This window comes from Staurois parvus, unplaced genomic scaffold, assembly GCF_062004578.1.
Source record: "Staurois parvus isolate SC_StPar_1 unplaced genomic scaffold, SC_StPar_1.0 ptg001134l, whole genome shotgun sequence".
Classification (NCBI taxonomy): domain Eukaryota; kingdom Metazoa; phylum Chordata; class Amphibia; order Anura; family Ranidae; genus Staurois; species Staurois parvus.
Window position 1 is genome coordinate 1,852,501 of NW_028318930.1, and position 23,851 is coordinate 1,876,351.

Genomic DNA, 23,851 nt, shown 5'->3' on the forward strand with positions numbered 1-23,851 from the left:
TGGTAGGTTTATTTTAACACTGAGAGACAGAATAGCAACAAACAATTCAAAAGAAAAACATGTATAACAAATTATGCACTGATTTGCATGTTCATGAGGGAAATAAGTATTTAATTACCTTCACAAAACATGACTTAGTACTTGGTGGCAAATCCCTTGTTAGCAATCACAGAGGGCAGACGTTTCCTGTAGTTGGCCATTGGTACGTTGCCCCTTGGTACGTTGCCCCGTCCATCATCCCTTTGATGCTGTGCAGTTGTCCTGTCCCCTTAGCAGAAAAATACGCCCAAAGCAGAATGTTTCCACCACCATATTTGTCAGTTGGGATGGTGTTCTTGGGGTCATAGGCAGCATTCCTCCTCCTCCAAACACGGCGAGTTGAGTTGATGCCAAAGAGCTCAATTTTGGTCTCCTCTGACCACAACACTTTCAACCAGTCCTCCTCTGCATCATTCAGATGTTCAGTGGGAAACTTCAGATGGGCCTGGACATGTCTTTTCTTGAGCAGAGGGACCTTGTGGGCACTGCAGGATTTCATTCCTTGTCGGTGTAGTGTGTTACCAATTGTTTTCTTGGTGACTGTGGTCCCAGCTGCCTGGAGATCATTGACAAGATCCTTACGTGTAGTTCTGGGATAATTCCTCACTGTTCTCATGATCATTGACACTCTACGAGGTGAGATCTTGCATGGTGCACCAGACCTAGGGAGACTGACAGTTGTTTTGTGTTTCTTCTATTTGTGAATGATTGCACCAACTGTTGTCACCTTCTCACCAAGCTGCTTGGCAATAGTTTGGTATCCCAGTCCAGCCATGTGCAGGTCTACAATCTTGTCCCTGACATCTTTCGACAGCTCTTTGGTCTTTGCCATGGTGGAGAGTTTGGGACCTGATTGTTTGATTGTGTGGACAGGTGTCTTTTATACAGGCAACAAAATTAGATCATCAGCACTTCCTTTAAGAGATTGCTTCTAATCTCATTTTGTTACCTGTATGAAAGACATCTGGTAGCCAGAAATCCTGCTGAATGATAGGGGATCAAATACTTATTTCCCTCATGAACATGCAAATCAGTGCATAATTTGTTAGACATGCATTTCTATTGAATTTTGTGTTACTATTCTGTCTCTCAGTGTTACAATACACCTACCATTCGATTTTTAGACTGATCATTTCTTTGTGAGTGGGCAAACATTTAAAATCAGCAGGGGATCAAATACTTATTTTCTTCACTGTATATATATATATATATATGTATGCATGTATGTATATATGTATGTGTATATATATATATATATATATATATATATATATTTATTTTTTACCTTGGAGGAACCCTTGGCAAAATGTTTGAGATTTTGGGGAACCCCTGAAATAATATTCACAGCTCATAGAACATTGGTGTGATCGGTGAACTGTTGATATAACAATTATATTTAGAAATGGCATGAAATAATAGAATCAGTATTAAAACTTACCTCTATAATGTGAAACTTGTGCTTGTTTCTTGATGCACAGATGCTCAATTCCTGGGTTGAACTTAAAATAGGCATTGGGGCAGCAGGGTGGGGTATGGGGAGTCAGCATGGCAGAGCACAGACAGTAAGGAAAAATAGAGGGGTCAGCAGGGCAGAGCACAGGGGGTCAGCAGGGAAAAGTACAGGTAGGGCAGCAGGTGGCATTACAGTGTGATGAGGGCATATTAGGATAGTGGCATGGTTCTCCTCACATGCAGAGCGGCACAGGGAAGCTGCTGTGATAGAGTCCTGTTCTGGTGCACTGATAACTGCTGGCCCTCCTCTCCAGACCATCCTATGTGATGTCCCATGCAGGACCGGTGTATGCATAAGGCTGCACCAGGATGGAAGGGGGTGGGAAAAATCCAAATTCCCAGCCACTTGCTGGGGATTGGGGATTTTCAGATTTTTAACCCTTTGCCGCTGCCTCCTGCCTGTACACATACACACTCACTGGCCACTTTATTAGGTACACCTGGACTGGATAGACTTTTGTCTTTTTTCAGCCAGACATGGCAGCAGCTCAATGCTTTTAGGCATCTAGACGTGGTGAAGAAGACTTGCTGAAGTTCAAATTGCTAATCAGTCAATCACATGGCAGCAGCTCAATGCTTTTAGGCATCTAGACGTGGTGAAAACGACTTGCTGAAGTTCAAACTGAGCATCAGAATGGGTAAGAAAGGAAATTTAAGGGACTTTGAACATGGTATGGCTGTTGTTGCCAAACGGGCTGCTCTGAGTATTTCAAAAACTGCTGATCTACTGGGATTTTCACACACAACCATCTCTAGGGTTTACAGAGAATGGTCCAAAAAAAAAGAGAAAATATCCTTTAAGCTGCAGTTGTGTGGATTAAAATGCCTTGCTGATGTCAGAGGAGAATGGGCAGACTGGTTGCTGTGACATTCAGATGGTAGGGTTAGAATTTGGCATAAACAACATGAAAGCATGGGTCCACCATGCGTTGTATCAATGGTTCAGGCTGGTGGTGGTGGTGTAATGGTGTGGGGGAGATTTTCTTGGCCCTAGCAAGGTGTACCTAATAAAGTATGTGGCCACACTGAAGTGGGTGTTCTTCCGTGAGGTTGCATATATGCATACTAGTGTTTGTGGTCGAAGATTGCTCCCAGCACAGAGACAGAGCTCTCTCTGAGAGCCATGGCTCTCTGAACGGCTATCACAGTGAGCAGTGACTGTGCAGCCCACTCATGTGTTTGTTTTTCTCCTCTGAATGGAGTATCAATACATTGATACAGGATACATTATATCTTTCTTTCTTTCTGCCAGGGAAGAAAGCTGTAAACAAACAAAAGTGTGGTAAAAAAAATAAAAATAAAAACGGATGAAACCTTGATCTAGGTCAGTGTCAGGGTCAGCATATCTTGGGTAAGATTTAAAAAAAAAAAAAAAGCATAGGATTTTTGTCACCTGTGTAGACAAAAATCCTTACAACAGCCCTGGCCTTATACAATCACCTGGGATGAACAAGAAGGGGAGGGCCGGTGTAGAACAGTGCAGATGCTTAGGATGTTGCTTTCCTGCACCACTCTTCAGGTGGGGAGAGTATTTTATGACATAGTGTTGACTAGGTGGGGGGCATGATCTACCCGCCACCTGCCTGTGATCAATGGGTAGATTGTAGCAGAACTCCTGGGGACTTTCCATGGAACTCTGATATGAATTATAAAGCTCAGGTGTATCCACATTACAATCAGGTATGTAGGCAGGTGATGTAGTATAGCCGCTAATCTGAGGTGGTAATGCACTACTCCAAGAGGTTGACAGATGCCACAAGGGACTAAGTTGTTCTCTTAAATGGGCTCCAGTTGGCCATCTTGGGGAAGCTGGTCTTATTGGATGCTGAAATCCCACAAGATTTGGGTGGGCTTTTTGGACACAGAGCTGTTTAAATAGTGCCCTTTGTGTCATTTAGATGTGCCTACAGTATGGGAGTAGAACAGGACTGATCCCTTACCTTCCAAAGAAAGACCTAGTCAAAGGAAAGGAACCAGACAAGGTGGGCCAGTGCAAATTTCCCTTTCTGCCAGGAAAAGATTTCTGTGGGCTAATGCCGTGTACAAAACAAAGAGAGATTTACTAAAACTGGAGCACTCAGAATCTGGTGCAGCTGTGCATATTAACTAATTAGGTTCTAACTTCAGCTTGTTCAATGAAGCTTTGAAAATAAAACCTAGACATCGATTGGTTATTATATACAGCTGCACCAGATTCTGTGTGCACCAGTTTAAGTAAATCTCCCCCAAAGTGTGCTGCTGCGATTTGTCAGCATTGTGAAAAGTGGGAGTTTCTAAAAGGACATGTTTTAATGTGACACATTTCAAATCTTACAGCATCAGCTTTCTTTGTTCAAACGATTCCCCAGCATCACATGTCCAAACAGGCAGCAGGTAGCTGTATAATACCCATCATGTGTCACTGACTGCAAGTCTTGCTGTGATTAATGTCTGAATGGTGAAGCATATCCACTCAAGCCCCCCAGGCTCAGTCCTCCGCTGAGTATGCGCACAAGTGGAATTAGGTACAAGGTTCAAAGACAGCAAACACATTATAAAATGCTATTGGAAGTACAAATACAACACATAGCAGCCCATCTGTCACATAATAACCTCACTAAGCAGAGAGATATTTTTGAGCCTGTGGCCAATCCAGGTTTAAAGAAAAATTCCAGGCATGGGATATTTTTACATTGACCCAGCTTGAGTTAATGTTATTCTATGTATACGATACCTGGCAGATGCCTCTGCAAGCTGGAAATCACTTAAGTAGACACCACTACTTCGGTGATCTTCACTTGCTCCCTTGTCATATGCCGAGTGACCACCTGATCTATCCTGAACACAGGAGGTCAGCTGCTCAACCCAGGAGTCATTCAGGGAATGCTTTGCATTTTTCAAATAAATGCAAAGCTTCCTCTGATTGGACAGGGTGGTGACATCACCTATGTGAAATTCATCACATATTGTAGGTTCCTATATGAAGTTCATCCCTGCCATCACTGATACCTATTTGGCCATACCCCATAAACCATACCTGTTTAGTCACTTTTCACCATGGCTGGTTGCTTCCTTATCTTCTTGTAAACTGATGTCCAGGTTGACATCTCTGATGTTGGTAGGTTACCTTGATCACTATGCTTTTATGAGTAAAAACAGTGTAAAATGTGATAGAATTGTGCCTGTGTGCATATTTCACATGGTAGGATGACCACAGTGGGTTATATTTTGCATTCAATTCATCACACTACATAATTTTAAATTATTAGGCAGTTACAATAACAACTCCTTCAAAAAAACAGAAACTACTTAAGAAGAATAAAAATGAACTTTTCGCTACCAGTGTGCCAGGAGATATGATAGGAAGATATGAGAAACTGTTGTTCTAATATAAATATATATTATTTTTTTCAAAATCTAAAAATTTAAATCTTTATATTTTTCATGGTGGGTAAAAAGCTCTATTTTTACACCTTTTATATTGTACTGCTTGCAAACTCCTTGGTTTACACTCCTGCTTGTATTGTTACTGCTAATAAATCACATCAAGGAGCAATGCAAAATTCAAATGTTGTAAGTACTCATTCACACAGAGATTTTTCAACCCGTACAACCCATTACCAATTGTTTTTCTTTGGGAAAAAGGGAACCAACCTTTCCTTGTGTATACTTTCCCTGCTCTTTATTCATGTCAGTATGTAGGCTTCAGAGACAATGGATTTGAGTAAGGATGCACAGATTTCTATTTCAATGCTGTTCAGTTATCCTTTTGTCGATTTTTGCATATCTTGTATTGAATTAACACATTCAGAAAATATCTTACATTAAAAACAAAAACAATTGCCAAACTGTGGATATATATTACTTTATTATAATTTTTTGTCATAAACAAAATAAGCAGTGGCGCTGAAAGTGGCTGCAAGCAAGTCTGTACAATTCAAAAAAATTCACATTTGCTAAGGGGCAAGTAGAAAATTAGGAAAATTGGGGTAGTATAAAAAGACACTTTAAATACTGAAGTGAAATAGTAAACAGTCTTTCCATTCCCACATAACTTTTTGTGGCCCTGACCTGTGCAAACATCTATCTACTATGGGATGCTTGACGGGAAGAACACTTAGGTGTAGCCTATTGCCTATGGTACTGTGTATTTTATTGTATTCACTTTATCCTAGTGTTATAAGTTTATCAATTAAATCATCAATTGTATACACTAAAAGTTTAATGTCATCTTTCTCACTCATCCGATGTTGACCGTGTTTACGAAGAATGACATCTACGTCTGTACTAATAACTCGGTCAGCGATCTGCAAGGATACATGCCATGGCACATCTTCATCTTTCATGCCATGGAGAAGTCGAACAGGAGATGTTACAGGTATAGGACTATTTAAAATGCAATGATTTTCAGCTTCTTTAAGAAAAGAATAAGGTATGCTGTAAAATCCAGATTCACTATACTTTGAAGGTAATTTCCATTCCCCTGTTTCTTCAGCAGTCTTCTTTTCCTGAAAAGAGGAAAAACAAAAAGATAAATACACTTAATATAGATCACACAACCTAGAATAGATAAATAAGCCAAAATACCTAAAAGTTAAAACAGGCCTGGTGCACATCTTCGCAGGGAGGGAAAAGGCATGGATATAAATTTTATCGTTTTATGGTGAAACACACTGGAATTGGAGCTTACAATAGGTTTACTAACTCAAAAGAGTGTTGATTGTAAAATAGAGCTGCATCAAAAAGATTATACATTACAATGCACTTTATAAACATTGATCATTTACAACTCCCTCAGCATTAATAAGTCTGAACATACACATTATGTGTAGTACATAATTATGAAAATAAGATTAAAAAAATAATAATAATAAGAAAAAAAAAAAAAAAAAAATCACACAAACTAACTATAGACAACTCTAAATAAATTAGCTAAACTAATAAAACCGATGCTTAGCTGCCACCATGATTATTGAAATATACACATTCTATGCTGTAAAAGTGCCATGGCACACTAGAGATCCAGCTCAGGATGATGATAGAGGGCAGTGAAAATACTCACCTACTTTCATGTGTTGTTCTGTTGCTGTATAGATAAGCAAGCCCCATAAACTCTGCGAAATGTCACTTGCCAGCCATGAGGCTCACTCATATGCGCAGAGAGACAGCAGCACATGGAAGTAGGCGAGTATTTCCTCTGTTCTACATAGCAATTTTATTGCTGGTAAGTTGACCTCAGCAATGAGATCGCCAGTCTTCCATGGACCCAAGTCATTTGCCATGTGTGTTATTCCTAAAGTGGAAGTTCGGTCAAAAGCTAACTAAAGCTAAACCTACTCCCATCCCCATTCTAAGCCTATGCTATCTAATCCTGTAAAGAAAAGATATGTATACTTAAATATTCTGAAGCTGGTCTGGTCCGATTCTATGATCAGCTGTCAGCAGTGGCTTCAATGTAGGAGGAGGTACAGCCGACAACAGATGCCCCATAGTAAGCCTATGGGTGCGGTTTCTCTCAAGCAATTGCAGCCTTTGTTGGCAATCTCTCCTCTGCACAAAAGCCAACACTGGGGAGATCATGTGACCAGACCAAAGCAACTTCAGAATTAGGGATGCACCGATATATCGTTGGTTGAAACAGAGCCAAAATGTGTTATCGGCATTTCGCAGATAAGAAAAAAGGTGCCACTAATTGTGCCGATACATGTAAAGTCACGTCTCATAGACATTCATGCAAAGACGACCCCTAGTGACTTCAATGCAAAAATCACATCTCATAGACCTTCATGCAATGACGCGTCCGTTATGGTTTCGTTTTTTGGCCAAGTGCATCCTGAATTTTCGGTTTCGGCACCAGAATTTTCTTTTCACTGCACAACTATTCAGAATAGGTAAGTATACAGAACGTTTCTTTACAGGGTTAGGTAGAATGGGATTAGAATCGGTGTTGGAGTAGGTTTAGCCTCAGTTAGCTTTTTAGTGAACTTCCACTTTAAGGCATCAAATTTAGCAGCATTATTGAAATTTTGTTTCACTCTGTGAAACCAAAAGGCATTGTTTCTGCAGTTTTACTGAGGTCCTCCCATTCAAACTGGTCCTAAATGCAGAAAGTAAAGATTTGCTAAGTTTTAGGGAACATTTTGATTTTTTTTTTATTTTAAGCCCTAAGCAGTACCCTGAAAGACTTACATTTTGCCTTGAATTCCTCCTAAAAAACAGCTGTGTAGTTCGTGCCTATAGTGTAAAAATTTCATAACTGCACTGTGGACTCACTGAAGGCTAGCAGTGCCTCTGAATGCTAGTAGAAGATATAGATGGAGATTTGGTGCTCAATGTTCTGTTTGAAGGAGCGAGGACAGGTACAAGGATATCTCTTTGCTTCTGCCGGAGTTCAGGTCCTCTTTAATAAGGGTTTGCCCTCATGTTTGAAAGATGCGTTCACACAGAAATGTATTCCCAGTGCTTAAAATAATGAAACTACACTTTGAACATACAGTTATGGGTTAACAGCCTGTTCATGGAATGAAAAAACATTTCAAGAATTGCTCTGTAGTTATAATCATGGTTAGCAAGCTCAAATATATGCACAGCAGCTCATTGTATTAAAAAATAAATAAACTGGAGATTAGATGAGTTTAGATACATCAGACAGGTACACTTGAATGCAACAAATTCTCTTCTTGCTTATAAACATTTAAATATTTCTTCTTCACTTTTTAAAACATAAAAATTCACAAACAACATACATTACAGCTTGCAATAGGTGTGAAATCCTGTTTTAAATAACATGCTAAACTTCAATCATACAATAAAAGTGAAACTGAAAAAAATTGTCCAGAATCGATTCAGATGCTGATATTTTAATTTGTTATACTTGAAAAAGAATAACCATTTACTGATCATATGCTACCAAAAACTTAAAATACAAATAAAGGCAGTTTTTTTAAATTTGTAAAGTGGTGATGGATTAAACAGGTTTTTATTTAGGGCGACTGATCACCATTGTCACTGGGAATGAAAGCTAGGGCAAATTCCAAACTTTTAGTTGCCACCAGAAGTGGAAAAGAGGGGTAATCTTCAAATGACAACTATCTAAGAGTGGATTTTTCTCCTACTGAAAATATATCCTCTCACTTGACACAGGAGAGGAAATGAAGGAAAAAATTTCCCTAATGATACAGATGTAAAAAGAAAAAAACAAAAAAAACAGACATTGGTTTTAACCTTCCCCCTACTCTCTTCAATATAAAAATAAAACAGTTTTGACTTTACATATACTTTAATCATGAAAAATACAGTATATTTACCTCTGATGGAAGTTGATTAAATGCAGTTACAAAATAGTCTGCAGCAGGTGCGACACCAACAAGGGCTGCAGTTTTTTCTGGACGAGCCAGTGCAGCAAGCAACATCAGCCATCCTCCCATGCTTGAACCAACTAATATCTTAAAATAAAAAAAATATATATATATATAAATATTGTAATACAAATACAGACCAAAAAAACAAAGCTAAACAGAATTCCATCCTACTATAGCAGCTCTAGTCTACCAAAGGAAAAAAAAAAATGTATTGCTCAGCAGTATCTCCCACTGACTCCCCAATCTTGGATCTTGCTGCCAGCCTTTCAGGATGAATGATGGCAACATCATTCAATCCACTTTCTGTGAGCCAAGGTTGTAATGAACATGCTCCCCTTGGAAAGTATCATTACATCAGCCTGGGCTTGCAGCAAAATATGGCAGGGAGCAATGCTGACATTGTAACGTGCACTGCTCTCTGCAGTACCAAAGACTGCCGGCTTCCAGACAAGGACTGGTGACTATGGATGAACTCTGGTTTAATGTGAACTTGGGTTCAAACTGAACCTGGGAGGAAGTGGTCACTCCTTCCCACTGCTGTCCAATCTACTGGGGCCAGGGCATTCTCTGCCCTACGATAGAATGTTCAAAAGGGGATAAGTATGCTTGTGACATCATTGACCTAATATGTCACAAGCATCTCAGCCCCCTTTTGTGGGGGTGCAGTGGATAGAAGTGATAGCTTATTTTAAGGTTTGGTCTGAAACCAAGTTCATATCAAACCTAAGCCCATCCCTGCTTGTGATCTGCAAGAAAAAAATGTATGCATTCTAAACTTTTTTTGAAACCGCATGCATCCATTGTAAAACTTGGCTTTCACAACAATTTCTTGTGTACTAAACACAGCTGCCTGTTCGCAGAAGGGATCTTGAATAAATATTTTCAACTAGATGGACATATTTAATCAAACTCCTATAACTATCTACCAAAAAAAATATGGCTGCTCTATCATTTCTTAAAATACTGAAGCCATTTCATTAGTTACTTGATATCTATTTTGTTCTTTCATAATTGGATTTATTTTCAAACACAGTGTAAAGGATAGAAAAAGAGTTGCAAATTACCATTTGTAAAATAAAGATTTTAGAGAAGAGATTAAAATATAAAACGTGTTTACTAATGTGTAAAAAAGGAAAAACATTTAAATACCATGATAAATCTTTTCAGAACTTGGAGACACCGGTACACCTGAAACTGTCCATCTCCTTATTTAGGCTAATGTAGGAAAATGAACAAAATCGGTCACACTTGAAAACACATCTATTAGCCGGCAAGGATCGAAATCAGACTGGGAAATACCTAGACAGCATGAAAGAATACAGAATGTTTTACCTGGGGTCCTTCAGACACATCATCTAGAATAGAAAGTACATCTTTCTTCCATTTTCCTATTGTACACTCCTTAATATTTCCTTCTGAACTGCCACATCCTGTGTAATCAAACCTGAAAATGAAAAAGGTGTGTGCTTGAACAAGAAATAAAGCATGTCCTGTGAATACTGAAAACTTAAAAAAAAATAGCTTACACAAAAGACCCCTAAAGTCTGTTTAGCAAGCACTTCCTATAAAGCTCACAAATACTTCCTTACCATCCAAAAGGAAGAGCTCAAAAGTAGTATTTTTTTTTTTTTTTTTTTAAACTGCTGCATCTTGGCTGCCCTTACTCCTATAATCTGGATAAAGGAAATAAAATCTCTTCTGCGACCTGAACGAAAAATAAATTAAATTGATGAATTAATGTTTCTGTTGCATGTTAAAACTTGCCTTTCATTATCAAAGTGATTATTTAGTTCTGCAAGTCTTCTACTTGAATAAGCAAGGCACAACTCCAGGGAGTCAATGAAATGCTGTTAATACACTTCGGGAAACAGTACAACAGTGTTATGCCAGCAAGGAACTTGGTTTAACATAATTTGATTATCCCTTGCTCCTAGCCCAAGTAGGACACACAGGCTGCCTCTGGGAGGCCTGTAGTCCCTTGCCAATCTTTTTGTGCAATTTTATTCCCTGAAAACAAGACCTTCTATCTCACGTACTTCTCACTGTAGAGGGGTGTAGATCAGAGTTGATAAGATTTCTGACTGATTATAAGTAAGATTAATTAGAGCGCTGTAGTCCCAGGGTATAATCATACAATCTGCAGAAAAGCTCACATGGACAGTAATAGATTTCCCATGTATGCTGAACCATAGGATTGGGGGTTAGTAGATCAGGACAACCAGGTTGGTCTTGCACAATTAGGCAAAACCAGGAAAATCCAGATTTATTCCCCACATTAATGCTCCTGTATCATCTGGTCAAACAGGAACACAGCCAGGCCACAAACCAACGCAGCTACCACATGCGTCCCCACCAAACTGTCTTATAGTGCAGAGAATGCATGCACCCAGAAACCCGGACTGGGAACCCATGCTGGTCTCTGTCAATGTGGTGTGTCCCTTCCAGACATGGCCCTCGCCAGGCACAGAAGGAGAAAGGGAACCAAGCTACCTCCTTCCAATACTGAGGAGTGGTCCTGGAGGGCAATCTTGTAAATCCTACTAGCTGCTCCCAGTGGAGCAAGGTAGGTAAAGTAGCGGGTATGAGAAAAGGATAGTTAGAGAAACAGAGGCCTCCCTCACCTAGGTTACAAGTGATACATGTCCGTCTGGAGGAAACACAAACAACTGAGCTCAGCAGAGGGGACTCCTTTTAAAGGGCATTTGGTGATACGTTTCCTGTTCCTGTTGGAGGAGGTGCCTATACCTCATGGGTTGTCCTGGAAGACAATTTTGGAAATATGCCTTAAAATTGGAAGCGGACTTAGGGCATCTTTTGCAACCAGAGGACCTAAATCGAATTTGATTACCAACCTCAAACTGTTCCACAACATGCAGCAGTGTTGGCAAACTACAAATATCTAATAAAGTGGTATCCCAGAGTAACAAAAAAAACAAAAAACAAACTATACAGCAACTAGAAGGTAATTTCCTAAACTCTTGTGTCCTGGTCTGTATATAGCTCTGCATTACCAGGCCATTTTTCAGTTTTAAATTTTCTATTTATTTTCACCAAAAATTAAAAAAAAAAAAAAAAAACCCCAAAAAACCATTCCTTTAACTGAATTAAGGAAAAAAAAATCACTGGGTTTTAAACTTTTTAAAAGAAAAAAAGTTTTCAAACGCATCTTATGTACTGCATTTCTTGAGGCTGTGGCAGAGAGAAGCCATGCCACTGTGTGGTAAGGCAGTCTAAGTCAGGATTGATAGAAAACAGGCACACTAATGGTGCAGGTGTGTGCTGGGTTCATATTAGAGCCAAGATTAGAGTTCGGGGCTCCACCCTCCCGGGAGTCAGCGTGCGTCTTTAAGTGGAAAGAAGAGAGAGAGGTGCATGTCTGTACCCGGACAGACAAAGGCCCAAGAGAGAGACAGAGCAAAGGGGAGCTGCAAGAAAGACAAGCTGACAGAGGTAGAGCATTGGTGCCATAGCACTGGGATGTATGTTAGATGGTCTGGAGGACCAAGTCACGACACCTGAGCAGTAGAGCCGCAAAAAGAGTCAGGAGGCTGAATACCATTTTGTTTGTTTTGATGGTGGAAACCCCTGCATGAGCAACTGATATCTTTCGTTAAACTTTTCTTTACCATTTTAAATAAAAGTGAGCAGATAAAGCCCTGAAAAGTGAGTAAACTCACTACCATTGAGCTAAGCAACCCACAAGTTGTCACAAGGCCTTAAAATGCCCCAACACTGCATAAAATATACATTGAAGCTGTCCGAAATAAGTAATGCATAGAACAGCTTGCAGATTGCAGTTGACTGCTGTTAGCACCCCCTTATGGTGGTGGCGAGTGTCCCTTCAAACACTGGTGTTTTCCCCCAACACTGGAAATCAGTGTGCCTCTTTAAGGACCATACGTGTCCCTCTGTGTCCCCTAGCTGCTCAGTGATATTCATGGCACTCCCCTCTCTCTCTCTCCATAATGATTAGTGTTTCCCTCTTGTTTGTGGTACGTGGGAGCCGTTTCCCACACAGGATCAGGCAGGAGAATCACAAGCAGTAGAAGAATGAAGAGGACTGGCATCAGCAGAAGGGGCGGGCTTTCACAAGCTGTGTTTACATTTAAGATTGCTGTGATCGGCCATCACAGCACTTACCAGGCACGATACACTCAGCTCTGTGCCTTTTGTCTTTTATGAGAACTGTCTAAAGACGGATTCATCACAGACCTTTTAACCAGTTGCAGACTCTGGATGTGTTGAACACCCCCCCCCAAAAAATGTCATCATTGTACACAGGGTGTGTGTAGCACGTCCAGTCCTTCTGCCCTGCCTCCAGGACCTCCCGTCACAGTACTTGGCAATTCACTCCTGATTATTCAAAGCAGCATTGCCAGAGAAAGGTTTGACAGCTGGAGCGCTGACAAAAGCAGTCTGGCAATGTTTGTCAACAACATTGCTAAAAAAACAAACAAAAAAAACAATGTTTCATTTTGTATCTGTTTACAGTATTCACCTGCTGATCAAAGGGATGAACCTCCATCTGCAGATGAAGTCAGTTAAAGCAATCTGACAAGAAAATTATTTTTTTTTTAATGAAATGTTTCTCTGTTTAACCCCTTATTAACCCTCAGTTTACTCTAATTAGTCCTAATTAACTCCTTTTCTCCTTCTCTATTTGATTATTTCTCTGATTTTTTTTGTTAGTTTCTTTTTTTTTTTACCTAATAATAGTTCACTTGTTTTTGTGTTTGTTAATATTTTTACACTTTTAGCAAATATTTACAAATTTCACATTTAAAGTGTTTGCTTTGTACCAGAATCATATTGTCATGTCATTTTAAACAGGACAAATTAAAGAATAAAATCTGTACTTTTTATGCGCAGTAACACTATATTACACTGCTCAAAAAATCATTGTTCCAAGACAATATTCACGAAAAGAAAGCATCGTTTGTCCTTAAAAATACAATATATGTTTTTATCTTAAAGGATAAGTTCACCACTGGGAACATATTACATGTTCCCCCCATATTTAGGGTGTAATATGTTCCCGATCCTGCAGCCACTGACAGAAGTACAGGGAGAAGTTCCCCTTATAAGCTGTCACTTATGAAAAACAGTGTGGCCACGCGGGGCTCCGCCCACACAGCCATGTCATTCATTCACAGTCCTCTATGAATGGACTACAGATCCTGAAAGCCTTAGTGGCCATCACCTTGTAGTCCTCAGTGAACTACCACAGCTCTGTGAGCGCTGTGGTAGTTAATTGATTCTTCCCGTCAGAAGTATCGGCTTGCTTGTATGGGATGTACGAGCAAGCAGATACAATGACAGTCTGCAGGAACCCTGCATGGCATCAGCGATCTGCTGAACGCTGGTACAATGCTATAGAGTCTCCTAACACAAAAAAAAATAAATGCAGTTTTTTTTTTATCTGCAAATAAAAAATGTGCATTTATTATTTTTTGTGAAAAGGTGAACCTATCCTTTAAGTAAATGACAAAGTTATCAACGCAAACACAGGTCCATAGAAAAGTAAAAAGTTGCTCTGGTCCTTAGGGGATGAACAGGTGTGAGAGGTGAAGTGGTTAATGGGCACTCTGGCCACCTGTGTCTTGTTTCTGCCCTATCGTTTATATGTGGCACTCCAAAATAGAAGTCCATTTCCCTTTTTTACAGTACAGCCAAAGGAGGTGGTTAAAGACCCACATAATGCCCCGCAGTTTTGCCTGATAACATATAACCATAATAACCAGTCATATCCCAGGCCTGGAAAATGCTAGCCCTTGCCTTTCTAGAATTCATAAGCAGAGTACCTCAAACCATGGTACTGGTTAGCAATACAAAATACACCCTTAATTGAGCATCTGTCAGGTATTTTTGATCTTGGTTCTCTGACTATCTAGTCTTACTTTGGATCTTCCTCCCCTATAGAGAAATAGCCACTCTCCACCCCCACCCCCTACCCTTTTTGTCTTCTCTCCCTCTCATTCTTTTGCCACTTTTCCAACTTTTTCTCCTCTTTTCTCCACTTCTCTCTCAGCTTCTCTCCTACCACTCCCATGTATTTTAACCCACCACTTAAAACTGCAACACCATTGGCTCAAGTCCGGATGACTTGCCCAATCTTGGACACCACCTGATTTAAACCGTGCTCCCGTTACATACATTATATAGGATTAATTCATAAAGCAATATATGCATGTAACGAATGACCACTGAACCAAATCTGTACTACCAAGCTTCTATTTTGAATCAGTCAGAACAACGTTAGTTGAATGTCTTATATTTTTTTGTTTGGAAAATGTCTGTGTTCATTAAAAAAAAGAAGAAAAAAAACAAAAAAAACAAACACTGCACCTGACAGCCTAGGTAAAAACCACAGATGTGTATTGAGTATGCTATCAAATAAATGAAAGAACAGCAGTAATGACCAGTCCTAAAATGTGAGTGTTAATGTTAGTTACCTGATAAACGAGTGACCCAGGGATTTGCAGAAATCTTCGAGCGCCAGTGCTTTATGGCCATTCATGTCTGATGAATAACCAGGCAGGAAAATTACTCCAGGACTTTTGCCTTTAAGCTTGTGGTAAGCCAATTTAGGTAAATCTTGTCGCACTAGAAGCTGAGCTGATGACTTTAACCTGCAAGCTTTAGTGGAATAAAAACGGTTAGATAAAATCATAATCCAAATTTACAGCTAAAGCTTTATAAAAGCATATTTAACACAATCAAAGGATACAGATAAAGAGAGCTGAATTTACATGCAAATAACTTTTTGGCCTTTGTATGTAAAGTGGAGTTCCAGCTTAAAAAAAAAAAAAAAGTCAGCAGCTACAAAAACTGTAGCTGCTGACTTTTAAAACACAGCCACTTACCTGTCCCTCGGTCCAGCAATGTCCCCACCACCGCTGGTTTCACCGGCCGTCTTCTCTGCCTGGCGCCAGCATCTTAAGTGTGGGCACCAATCTGTGACAGCTTGTGGCTTCACAGCTGGGTGCCCACTACGCATGCGTGAGAAGCGCTGATAATGGCCCCGTAGTTTTCAGGGACCTTGCACGTGTCCCAGAAGACTACGGGGAGGGAGGGAGGGAGGACAACTTCCACTTCTGATCGCCTAGGCCAGGGGTGGGCAACTGTGGCCCTCCAGCTGTTGGTGAACTACAAGTCCCATCATGCCTCTGCCTTTAGGAGTCATGCTTGTAACTGTCAGTTATGTAATGCCTCATGGGACTTGCAGTTCTACAACAGCTGGAGGGCCACAGTTGCCCACCCCTGGCCTAGGCAATTGCAGAGGAAATGGGAGTGGGTACCTATCAAATTCTGGTACCCGCTCCCCGAAGGTGCCCGAATGGAGAGCAGGGGACATAGTATTAAAGCAGAACTTGCCCTTTTGGGTGGAACTCCGCTATAAATCCTCAGCACTGCTCCTTTAAAGTGATTGATCAACCATTTATGCAAATTACAGATTTAACTGTACAGTTTATGACATCAGTTGTCTATGTTTCTAGGTCTGCTGACTGTTTTGACATGCAGTTTTCTTTTTCTTCTGCTTGTGCATTTTTTTAAATGTTCAGAATGAATTGCCAAGGATTATGGCAGATTTACTTAAAAGTAATGTCATGAGAGAATAAAGGAAGTATTACAGTAGGCCTAACAACCATTGAACCCTTGCAGTCCACGGCGAAGTGGAACTTCAATGGTATTTTGTTTAAATCCCAAAATGCAACTTTAAAGTGATTTTATATGCATCAGTTACTTTAAATATAATGCTACACAGATTGTCTAATTTTTAGATTTTATTTCTCTATCCTTGAAATCAGGAACATCTGCCTTTCAATATAAATGATCAGAGATCCAGGAAAGTTGTACGTCTCATATACATCAAACTGTTTTGTCAAGCCTTGCCAAACTGGGCTATTGTGTCACTGTGGGAATGTTTGGATTATTATGCCTCTGTTTGTATTCTCCTAGCAAATAGCAAGGAAAAAAACGCTACATATATCAGCTAAAAATATCTGGAGCACAGTTGTGCCAGGGGCAAAATAACTCAATTTAGTTTCAAAGATGGATAAAATGTTGAGCTTCCAGTTTTCTAAAGCAACTATAATTCTGCTGAACATACCATTCCTTATTGTATTTCATTCGACATTTTATTGTATGGCACTGTCAAAGTGCACAGATAGTATGAATAGGGCAAAGAGCTGTAGAATTTGAACATACTATTACTCTTTCACTGCCTGGCCCTGCTCTCCATTTTTCTCCATCTCAGATGGCCAGATCATTTTTTAAAAATTTCCTTTCATTAAAAAAATCATTTTTCCCTTACAAATTTGTAAAAGATCCCCCAAATAATACAAGTTCTGAAAGCATAGGACCAAAAGAATAAAAAGGTGGTGCTACTGATTTAGTTGGTCCGGTTATCAAAATAATTCTAAAGCCTTAACAAGGATTTTATTTTTATCTTAATACATTCTATGCATTAAGGTAAAAAAACCCAAAAAACCTTCTGTGTCAGACTCCCCCCCCCCACCGCTCTTATACTTACCAGAGTCCAATGTTGATCCAGCGCTGTGCACGAGAGCTGCAGCTTTACCGGCTCTGTCCCTCCTCACTGGGCAGATAGTGGGATCTGTCGGCTGCCGTTGCTGTCAATCAAAACCAGTGACGCAGACAGGGAGGCAAGAGAGCGAGCCCACAGCAGGGCCCCCATAGAAAGCAGCTTTCCATGGGGGCACTGGGTGGGTGGAGGAGCTAGGAGCACCAACAGGGAACCCAAGAAGAAGAGGATCGAGGCTTCTCTGTGCAAAACAATTTGCACAAAGCAGGCAAGTATAATATGTTTATTATTTTAACCACTTCCCGTCCGGCCCATGTACATCAACGGCCGGATGGGAGCAGTGCAGGAGCGGGTGGACATTTATACACGGCTCCCGCATTCACTGTCTGTGCGCTCTCCCTGGGAGCGCGAGGCACCAAGATACGGTGCCCACTGTGTCCTCTGGACACCGATCGCTGTATGGCACCTCTGTGTGAGGTCCCGATTCATGTGATCACTGACTGGCCAATCAGTGATCACATGAATAGTAGTAAGCAAGATGTCACTTCTGACATCATTGATTCTACTTGTGAAATATGTGAATGATCACAGAGGTCACATGGTACAAGGCTATTCACAGACCAATCACAGCTCACACAGTACTTCTCAATGGCTGCAAGAATGCAGCCAGAGAGAAGGAGAAATTATTGCTTTTACAGCCTTTATGGGTATAATAGCAATCAGTGTAAAAAAAGAAAAAAAAAATCTTCATCACCCCCCACAAGTAGTACAGTGTCACTATGGTGACACTGTACTGCTAGGATGACGTCATGTAAAAAAAAACAAACAAAAACCCCAAAAATATAAAAAAATAAAATAAAAATGTAAAAACATTTTTTTTTTAAATATAATTTTTGGCTATAAACTAATTTGGGTTTTTTTTTATTTACTAAAAAGATAGATGAATACATTTTGGCCAAGATTTATGAAGAAAGATTATTTGCAAAATTTTATAAGAAAAACACTTTTTTTTTCAAAATGTTTGGACTTTTTCATTTATATAGCAAAAAAAAAAAAATCCCAGTGGTGAATAAATACCACCAAAATAAGTTTTATCTGTCTCCAAAAAATGCTAAAAAAATGCATGTGGGTACAGTGTTGCATGACCGCGCAATTGTCATTCAAAGTGTGACAGCACTGAAAGCTGAAAATTGGCCTGGACAGGAAGGGGGTGAAAGTGTCCGGACTTGAAGTGGTTAATTAAAACAAAACAAAAAAAACAGAAGCTTTAATATCATTATAAGCACACAATGGTGGTGCCATTAACAATAAATGACAATGTACACGAACAAGCATGGTGGCATGCACCAAATATTACAGTCAAGGGTTTTAGGAATATGTGTTGGAACAGACTCCTGACATTTTGAGATAGTGAAAAATTTGAAGACAAAAAGGTGCTTATTTACTAAAACTGGCAAGTGTAAAATCTGGTATAGCTCTGCATAGAAACCAATCAACTTTCAGGTTTTTTTCGTCAAAGCTTAATTAAACAAGCTGAAGCTGGAAGCTGATTGGCGATCATGCACAGCTGCACCTGATTTTGCACTCTCCGGTTTTAGTAAATCAACCCCATAGAGTCCTCAATTTCCTTCTCCTCTGAAGCCCTGCACTTACTTACGACATCCACAAACAAAGAGATAGTGCACATGAACGGCATGTTTAATATATCTTCAGTAGTGAATGCACTCTGGAGTGCTCAGCACTGAGTGCTCCTGTGTTCATTCAATAAGGGCAATACATGAGTAATGCTGAAAGACGTATTTACTTATCCTCTACTCACCATCCAGAAGAAATTTTCCCCTCTGGTGCCCACAGTCTTCCCCCTCCTCTGCATGCAGGAGTTTTGGTGCGCTTTCAGAAAGTGCACCAAAACCACGGGAGATAAAGAAGTCAAGGGAAAAGCACAGCTAATCCCCACCAAACTCATGGTACATTGCACTGCATCAGTGTGAAAAGGGCCATATTCTACCCAACTGGGTAGAAGATAGCTAGGAATCCCAGACACAGGTGCTTATCCTACCCCCTCTACTCAAAGCTGGTTGGAGTTACATTTTTTTCCCCCTGTAATTCCGAGACTAAAACCACTGCCAAACACTTAGAGAAGAAAGACCCCTCATCATCTTCTCCACCACTTCTTTCAGGTTCAGTGTCCTCCCTCTGGCCAACTGGCAGCCACTGATGGTAACCCAGTGCCTGGCTCTACTTTTAGCAACTGCACACTGCACTACAGGCAATATACACACACAAAAAAAAAAAAAAAAAATTATATATATATATATGATCAAGAGAAAAGGGTTGCTGTGGTGTGCACTGAAAATGTACAACATTCAGTGCTTTTATTAGCACAGCAGGTTGTGATATGAACCACTGCCCTGCAACACAGCTGTAGATAATAGAACTGTATTGAAATGTCACTTGTGGCATTTAACTAAAGCTCTAGGGAAAAAAACAACCACAAAATAAAACTAAACAGTGCAGTGAGCCAGACTCAGTGCATTGGAAATGTGTCCTCCTAGTGTACAACAGGCACCATGTGTTCAGTGTGGCTCACTGGTGTGAAGGAGCCGTTAATATTAGGGCACACGACAGTTTTCACTACCTGTATTTTTTTATTCATTTAGTTTCAAATTTAATACTGAAAATGATTTCTTCATATACAGAAGGTAGGTGCTAACAATGATTGGCCCTTAGTATGCCACATTCAATATTGCTTTATTTAAAAATCTATACAATTTCTGATTCCTCTACTGACTCTGCCTCTAGAAACACCTCCTTTCTGCACCTCTGTAGTTCAGAAGGCAGGCTCTGTGAATTCTGTGACACAATAGTGCCTACTCAATGAGCATAGTGAATGTGTCACAGAATTCAAGGAAGTAAATGTGTAGCAAGTTTACAAACTTCAAGACTGTTCAGAGTAGAAGCAGTAGGCTACAAATAGATAATAATAACATATGCAGCGCTAAGAAGGAAATGACTCATAAATCATACGTCTGATAAGATAAAAATATGAAAAGTGGTGGCTAAAGTGCTTAAAGTGAAAATAGCGTCCTCAGGTGATATATCAATTGTCCCAGTAAAAGGTGCAAATGCTGTCGACTCCGTGCTCAAAGGTGGGTAAACTTTATGCACTCACCAGAAAGCGCATAATGTGCGCATTTGAGTTGTCAGACCACTCCTGGTACTAGAAGGCTGAGGCAATGTGGGTCATCTAGCAGGCTGTCACTCTGGTAGGGATGCTCCTTCCTCTAACCAGCAGGGGGGGCACCAGACATCCAGCAACGGTTGGCATACAGCTAATCCGGACTCCTCAGACCAGGACACTCAAAAATGATATCCACCTTGAAAAGGGGGGGGCTCAACCATACAGCCCACCTTCTGCAGAAATATCTGGTCTCCCCTAGGATTGTGCCCCTCTGTGATTGCCCCTTTTCAAGGTGGATATCATTTTTGAGTGTCCTGGTCTGAGGAGTCCGGATTAGCTGTATGCCAACCGTTGCTGGATGTCTGGTGCCTTCCTGCAAATGAAGCTGTTTTTAAGAATACTGCACTATGAAGTTTTTGTTGTTTCTTCCGAGTGTCTGGTATTACCCCTTTGGATACGTGTAAGGTGATCTCTTGGAGAAGTGGATTTCCTCAGTGGTATTTAATTACAGAGCATTGCTTCTTTTAAATTGGTCTGCTTGGAGCTGGGTTCTGCAGATTATTACTCCCTGAAGACACATCCATGAGTGGTTCATTACTCTGCTAATACCATCGCCCCCAGAGCAATATATGCTTCAGTTTTTAATAGCTCTGGTGAGTTTATTTAGTGCTTTTGGTGGTGGATTGTCACATTTTTGTGCACTTTTCTTTGGACTTGTATTACACATCTTATTTTGGACTTTTTTTGGAAACTCTTATATATATAAACTTTTTTCAATTATGTATTTATATTCATTACTCACATTGATAATATTTTTATGTTCACAGGTATAGTTGTTTTTTGGATTTATTTACTAGCGCAAATTATTTTTGTGTTGTTTTTTACACTTAATTTATGGTGGATTTTGCAGCTGGTATATCAGATAGTGACCCATTTTTTTTACCCTTTCCATAGGCGCAATTATATTTATTACTTATAACTTTTGTTTTGTGCTCGCGGTTTTTAGCTCAAAAAAGTCCAAAACTGCTCGTTTGCCGCGTTTTACTGCATTGTGCTGCATTTTTCAGCGTTAGTCCTCACGCACAAGGGACGTTTTTACAACGGCTGCTTTTTGGCGTTTGACTTTTTTTCTACAGCCAGTAAACCCCCCAGCATGTTATCCCATGTGTCCATACACATATAGACTGTAATCAACATTTTTTGGCTGAAATAAAATCCCAGGACTAGTGGGTTTCTAGAGCAGTTTAACTGTAAATGTTCTAACGCTAAAAAACACAGCATTTTTGGACTTTTTTTTTTTTTTTAAAAAAACCCTGCTAAAAACCGGTAAAAATGCAAATGCAGAAAAACGCTGCTAAAAACACTAACATTTTTAACATGATTTTACACAGCTAACGTTACAAGCATTATCAAAATGTCCCGTGTGCATGAGGACTAAACAGTAAAGGGGCAGACTGACAACTCATGGGGCCCCGGGCAATAGGGGATCATGGGGCCCCTGTGTCCTTGCCCAAACTCAAAAAAGGCTATGAAAAAAGGTACCAGGGGCATCTCATGGGGCCCCCTACTGACCCCAGGCCCTCGGGCAGTGCCCGAGTTTCCAATTGGTCAGTCCGCCCCTGCCTGGCAGTGACATAGCCCATCATCCCGTGCGCTCACAGCCCATATATACAAGTTACCAGCACCCCATGTCTGAATATAGTTCTGCCATGTGACAGCTCCCAGCGGATTGGCAGTACCGCAAGCAGACAGACAAGAGGAGGGGCGCTCTCACCTTGCGGGTGTCTGGTGCCGTTGGGTTGCAGCAGAGGAGCTCCTCGCGCGTACATTGCCAGCGCCCAGGTGCGAGATAGGCGCAGGGATCGTACCGCCATGTTTACTGATGGCAATTCCGCCTACCTCTTTTAGCCACGCCCCGTGACGTATCCGGAAGCTCATCCCCTGTCTGAAGACACAAAGTGGCCTGTGAGTGGGGAGGCTGTAGGTGACATAGTCACAGGTTATACTGCTGGATAGTTCAGCTGCGTGTTGTGTGCAGGGGAGACCCGTTATTCCATAGGGACGCTGTTTGTAACGAAGGTTAGGCTAGAAAATGAATATTGCTTTGTGTTTGTAACGTGAATGAGAGTGACTTGAAATACCCACTTGTAGGAGGAGCTTAAAGTGTTACTAAACCCAGGACCCTGCATTCACTATATCTGGTCTCCCAGGACCCTGCATTCACTATATCTGGTCTCCCAGGACCCTGCATTCACTATATCTGGTCTCCCAGGACCCTGCATTCACTATATCTGGTCTCCCACAGTACACAGAACATGGAACTGCAATTATTTTAGTAAATATAAACTGCTAAATACCTTTTCTCATCAGCAGAGCAGTCTTGTGACTTCAGCAAAGCACTGGTTAACCCCTTGCCCTCCAGTAGATTTACCCCCCTTCCTGACCAGGCCATTTTTTGCGATATGTCGCTGCGTTACTTTGACAATTGCGCAGTCATGCAACGCTGCACCCAAATGCAATTTATGTCATTTTTTTCCCCACAAATAGATCTTTCTTTTGTTTGTATTTGATCACCTGTGCTTTTTTTTTTTTTTTTTGCGCTATAAACAAAAAAAATTGACAATTTTGAAAAAAACTATTTTTGACTTTTTCCCAGAAAACATTTACAGACATATCATCATTAATTTAGGCCAAAAAGTATTCTGCTACATGTTTTTGCTACAAAAAAACCCCAATACATGTAAATTAATTGATTTACGTGAAAGTTATAGCATATACAAATGGCGGTATATATACTGGAATTACATTTTTTTTTATACAAGTAATTGCAGCAATCAGCAACTTGTAGCGGGACTGTGGCGGGCATTCTGTCACTGGGGGGGGGGGGGCGACTAACTGCCACTGACACCAATACAGTGATCAGTGCTAATAAAAAGCACTGAAACTGTACTAATGGCACTGGGCAAGAAGGGGTTAACATCTGGGGTGATCAAAGGGTTAACTGTGTGCTGTTTTACATGATGTGCTGTGTGTGTTTTACTAGGGCAGTGTTTCTCAACTCCAGTCCTCATGGACCCCCAACAGGTCATGTTTTCAGGATTTCCATTATTTTGCACAGGTGATTTGATCAGTTTCACTGCCTTAGTAATTTTCACAGCTGTTTCATCTGAGGGAAATCCTGAAAACATGACCTGTTGGGGGTCCATGAGGACTGGAGTTGAGAAACACTGTACT

The 23,851-nt window shown here is 40.4% G+C and overlaps 1 protein-coding gene across 1 annotated transcript; it reads right to left on the minus strand.

Moving 5' to 3' along the window:
* Positions 1–5,379: 5,379 nt before the first annotated feature.
* ABHD10 (abhydrolase domain containing 10, depalmitoylase) lies at positions 5,380–22,526 on the minus strand. The gene is made up of 5 exons (XM_089659178.1): positions 22,392–22,526; positions 15,344–15,527; positions 10,224–10,335; positions 8,838–8,975; positions 5,380–6,038 (listed from the first exon to the last, which is right to left on the minus strand). Exons 1-5 carry the CDS (start codon positions 22,489–22,491, stop codon positions 5,697–5,699), a joined length of 876 nt encoding a protein of 291 aa, XP_089515304.1. The 5' UTR covers positions 22,492–22,526; the 3' UTR covers positions 5,380–5,696.
* Between the last annotated feature and the right edge of the window lie 1,325 nt (positions 22,527–23,851).

Excerpts from the sequence above, each read along its gene's own strand:
- ABHD10 (XM_089659178.1), bottom strand. The coding sequence starts at position 22,491 with ATGGCGGTACGATCCCTGCGCCTATCTCGCACCTGGGCGCTGGCAATG. Across the intron at positions 10,336-15,343 it reads CTGGGTCACTCGTTTATCAG|GTTTGATTACACAGGATGTG; the intron begins GTAACTAACATT and ends TTTCATTTTCAG. Across the intron at positions 6,039-8,837 it reads TTAATCAACTTCCATCAGAG|GAAAAGAAGACTGCTGAAGA; the intron begins GTAAATATACTG and ends TCCTCTTTTCAG.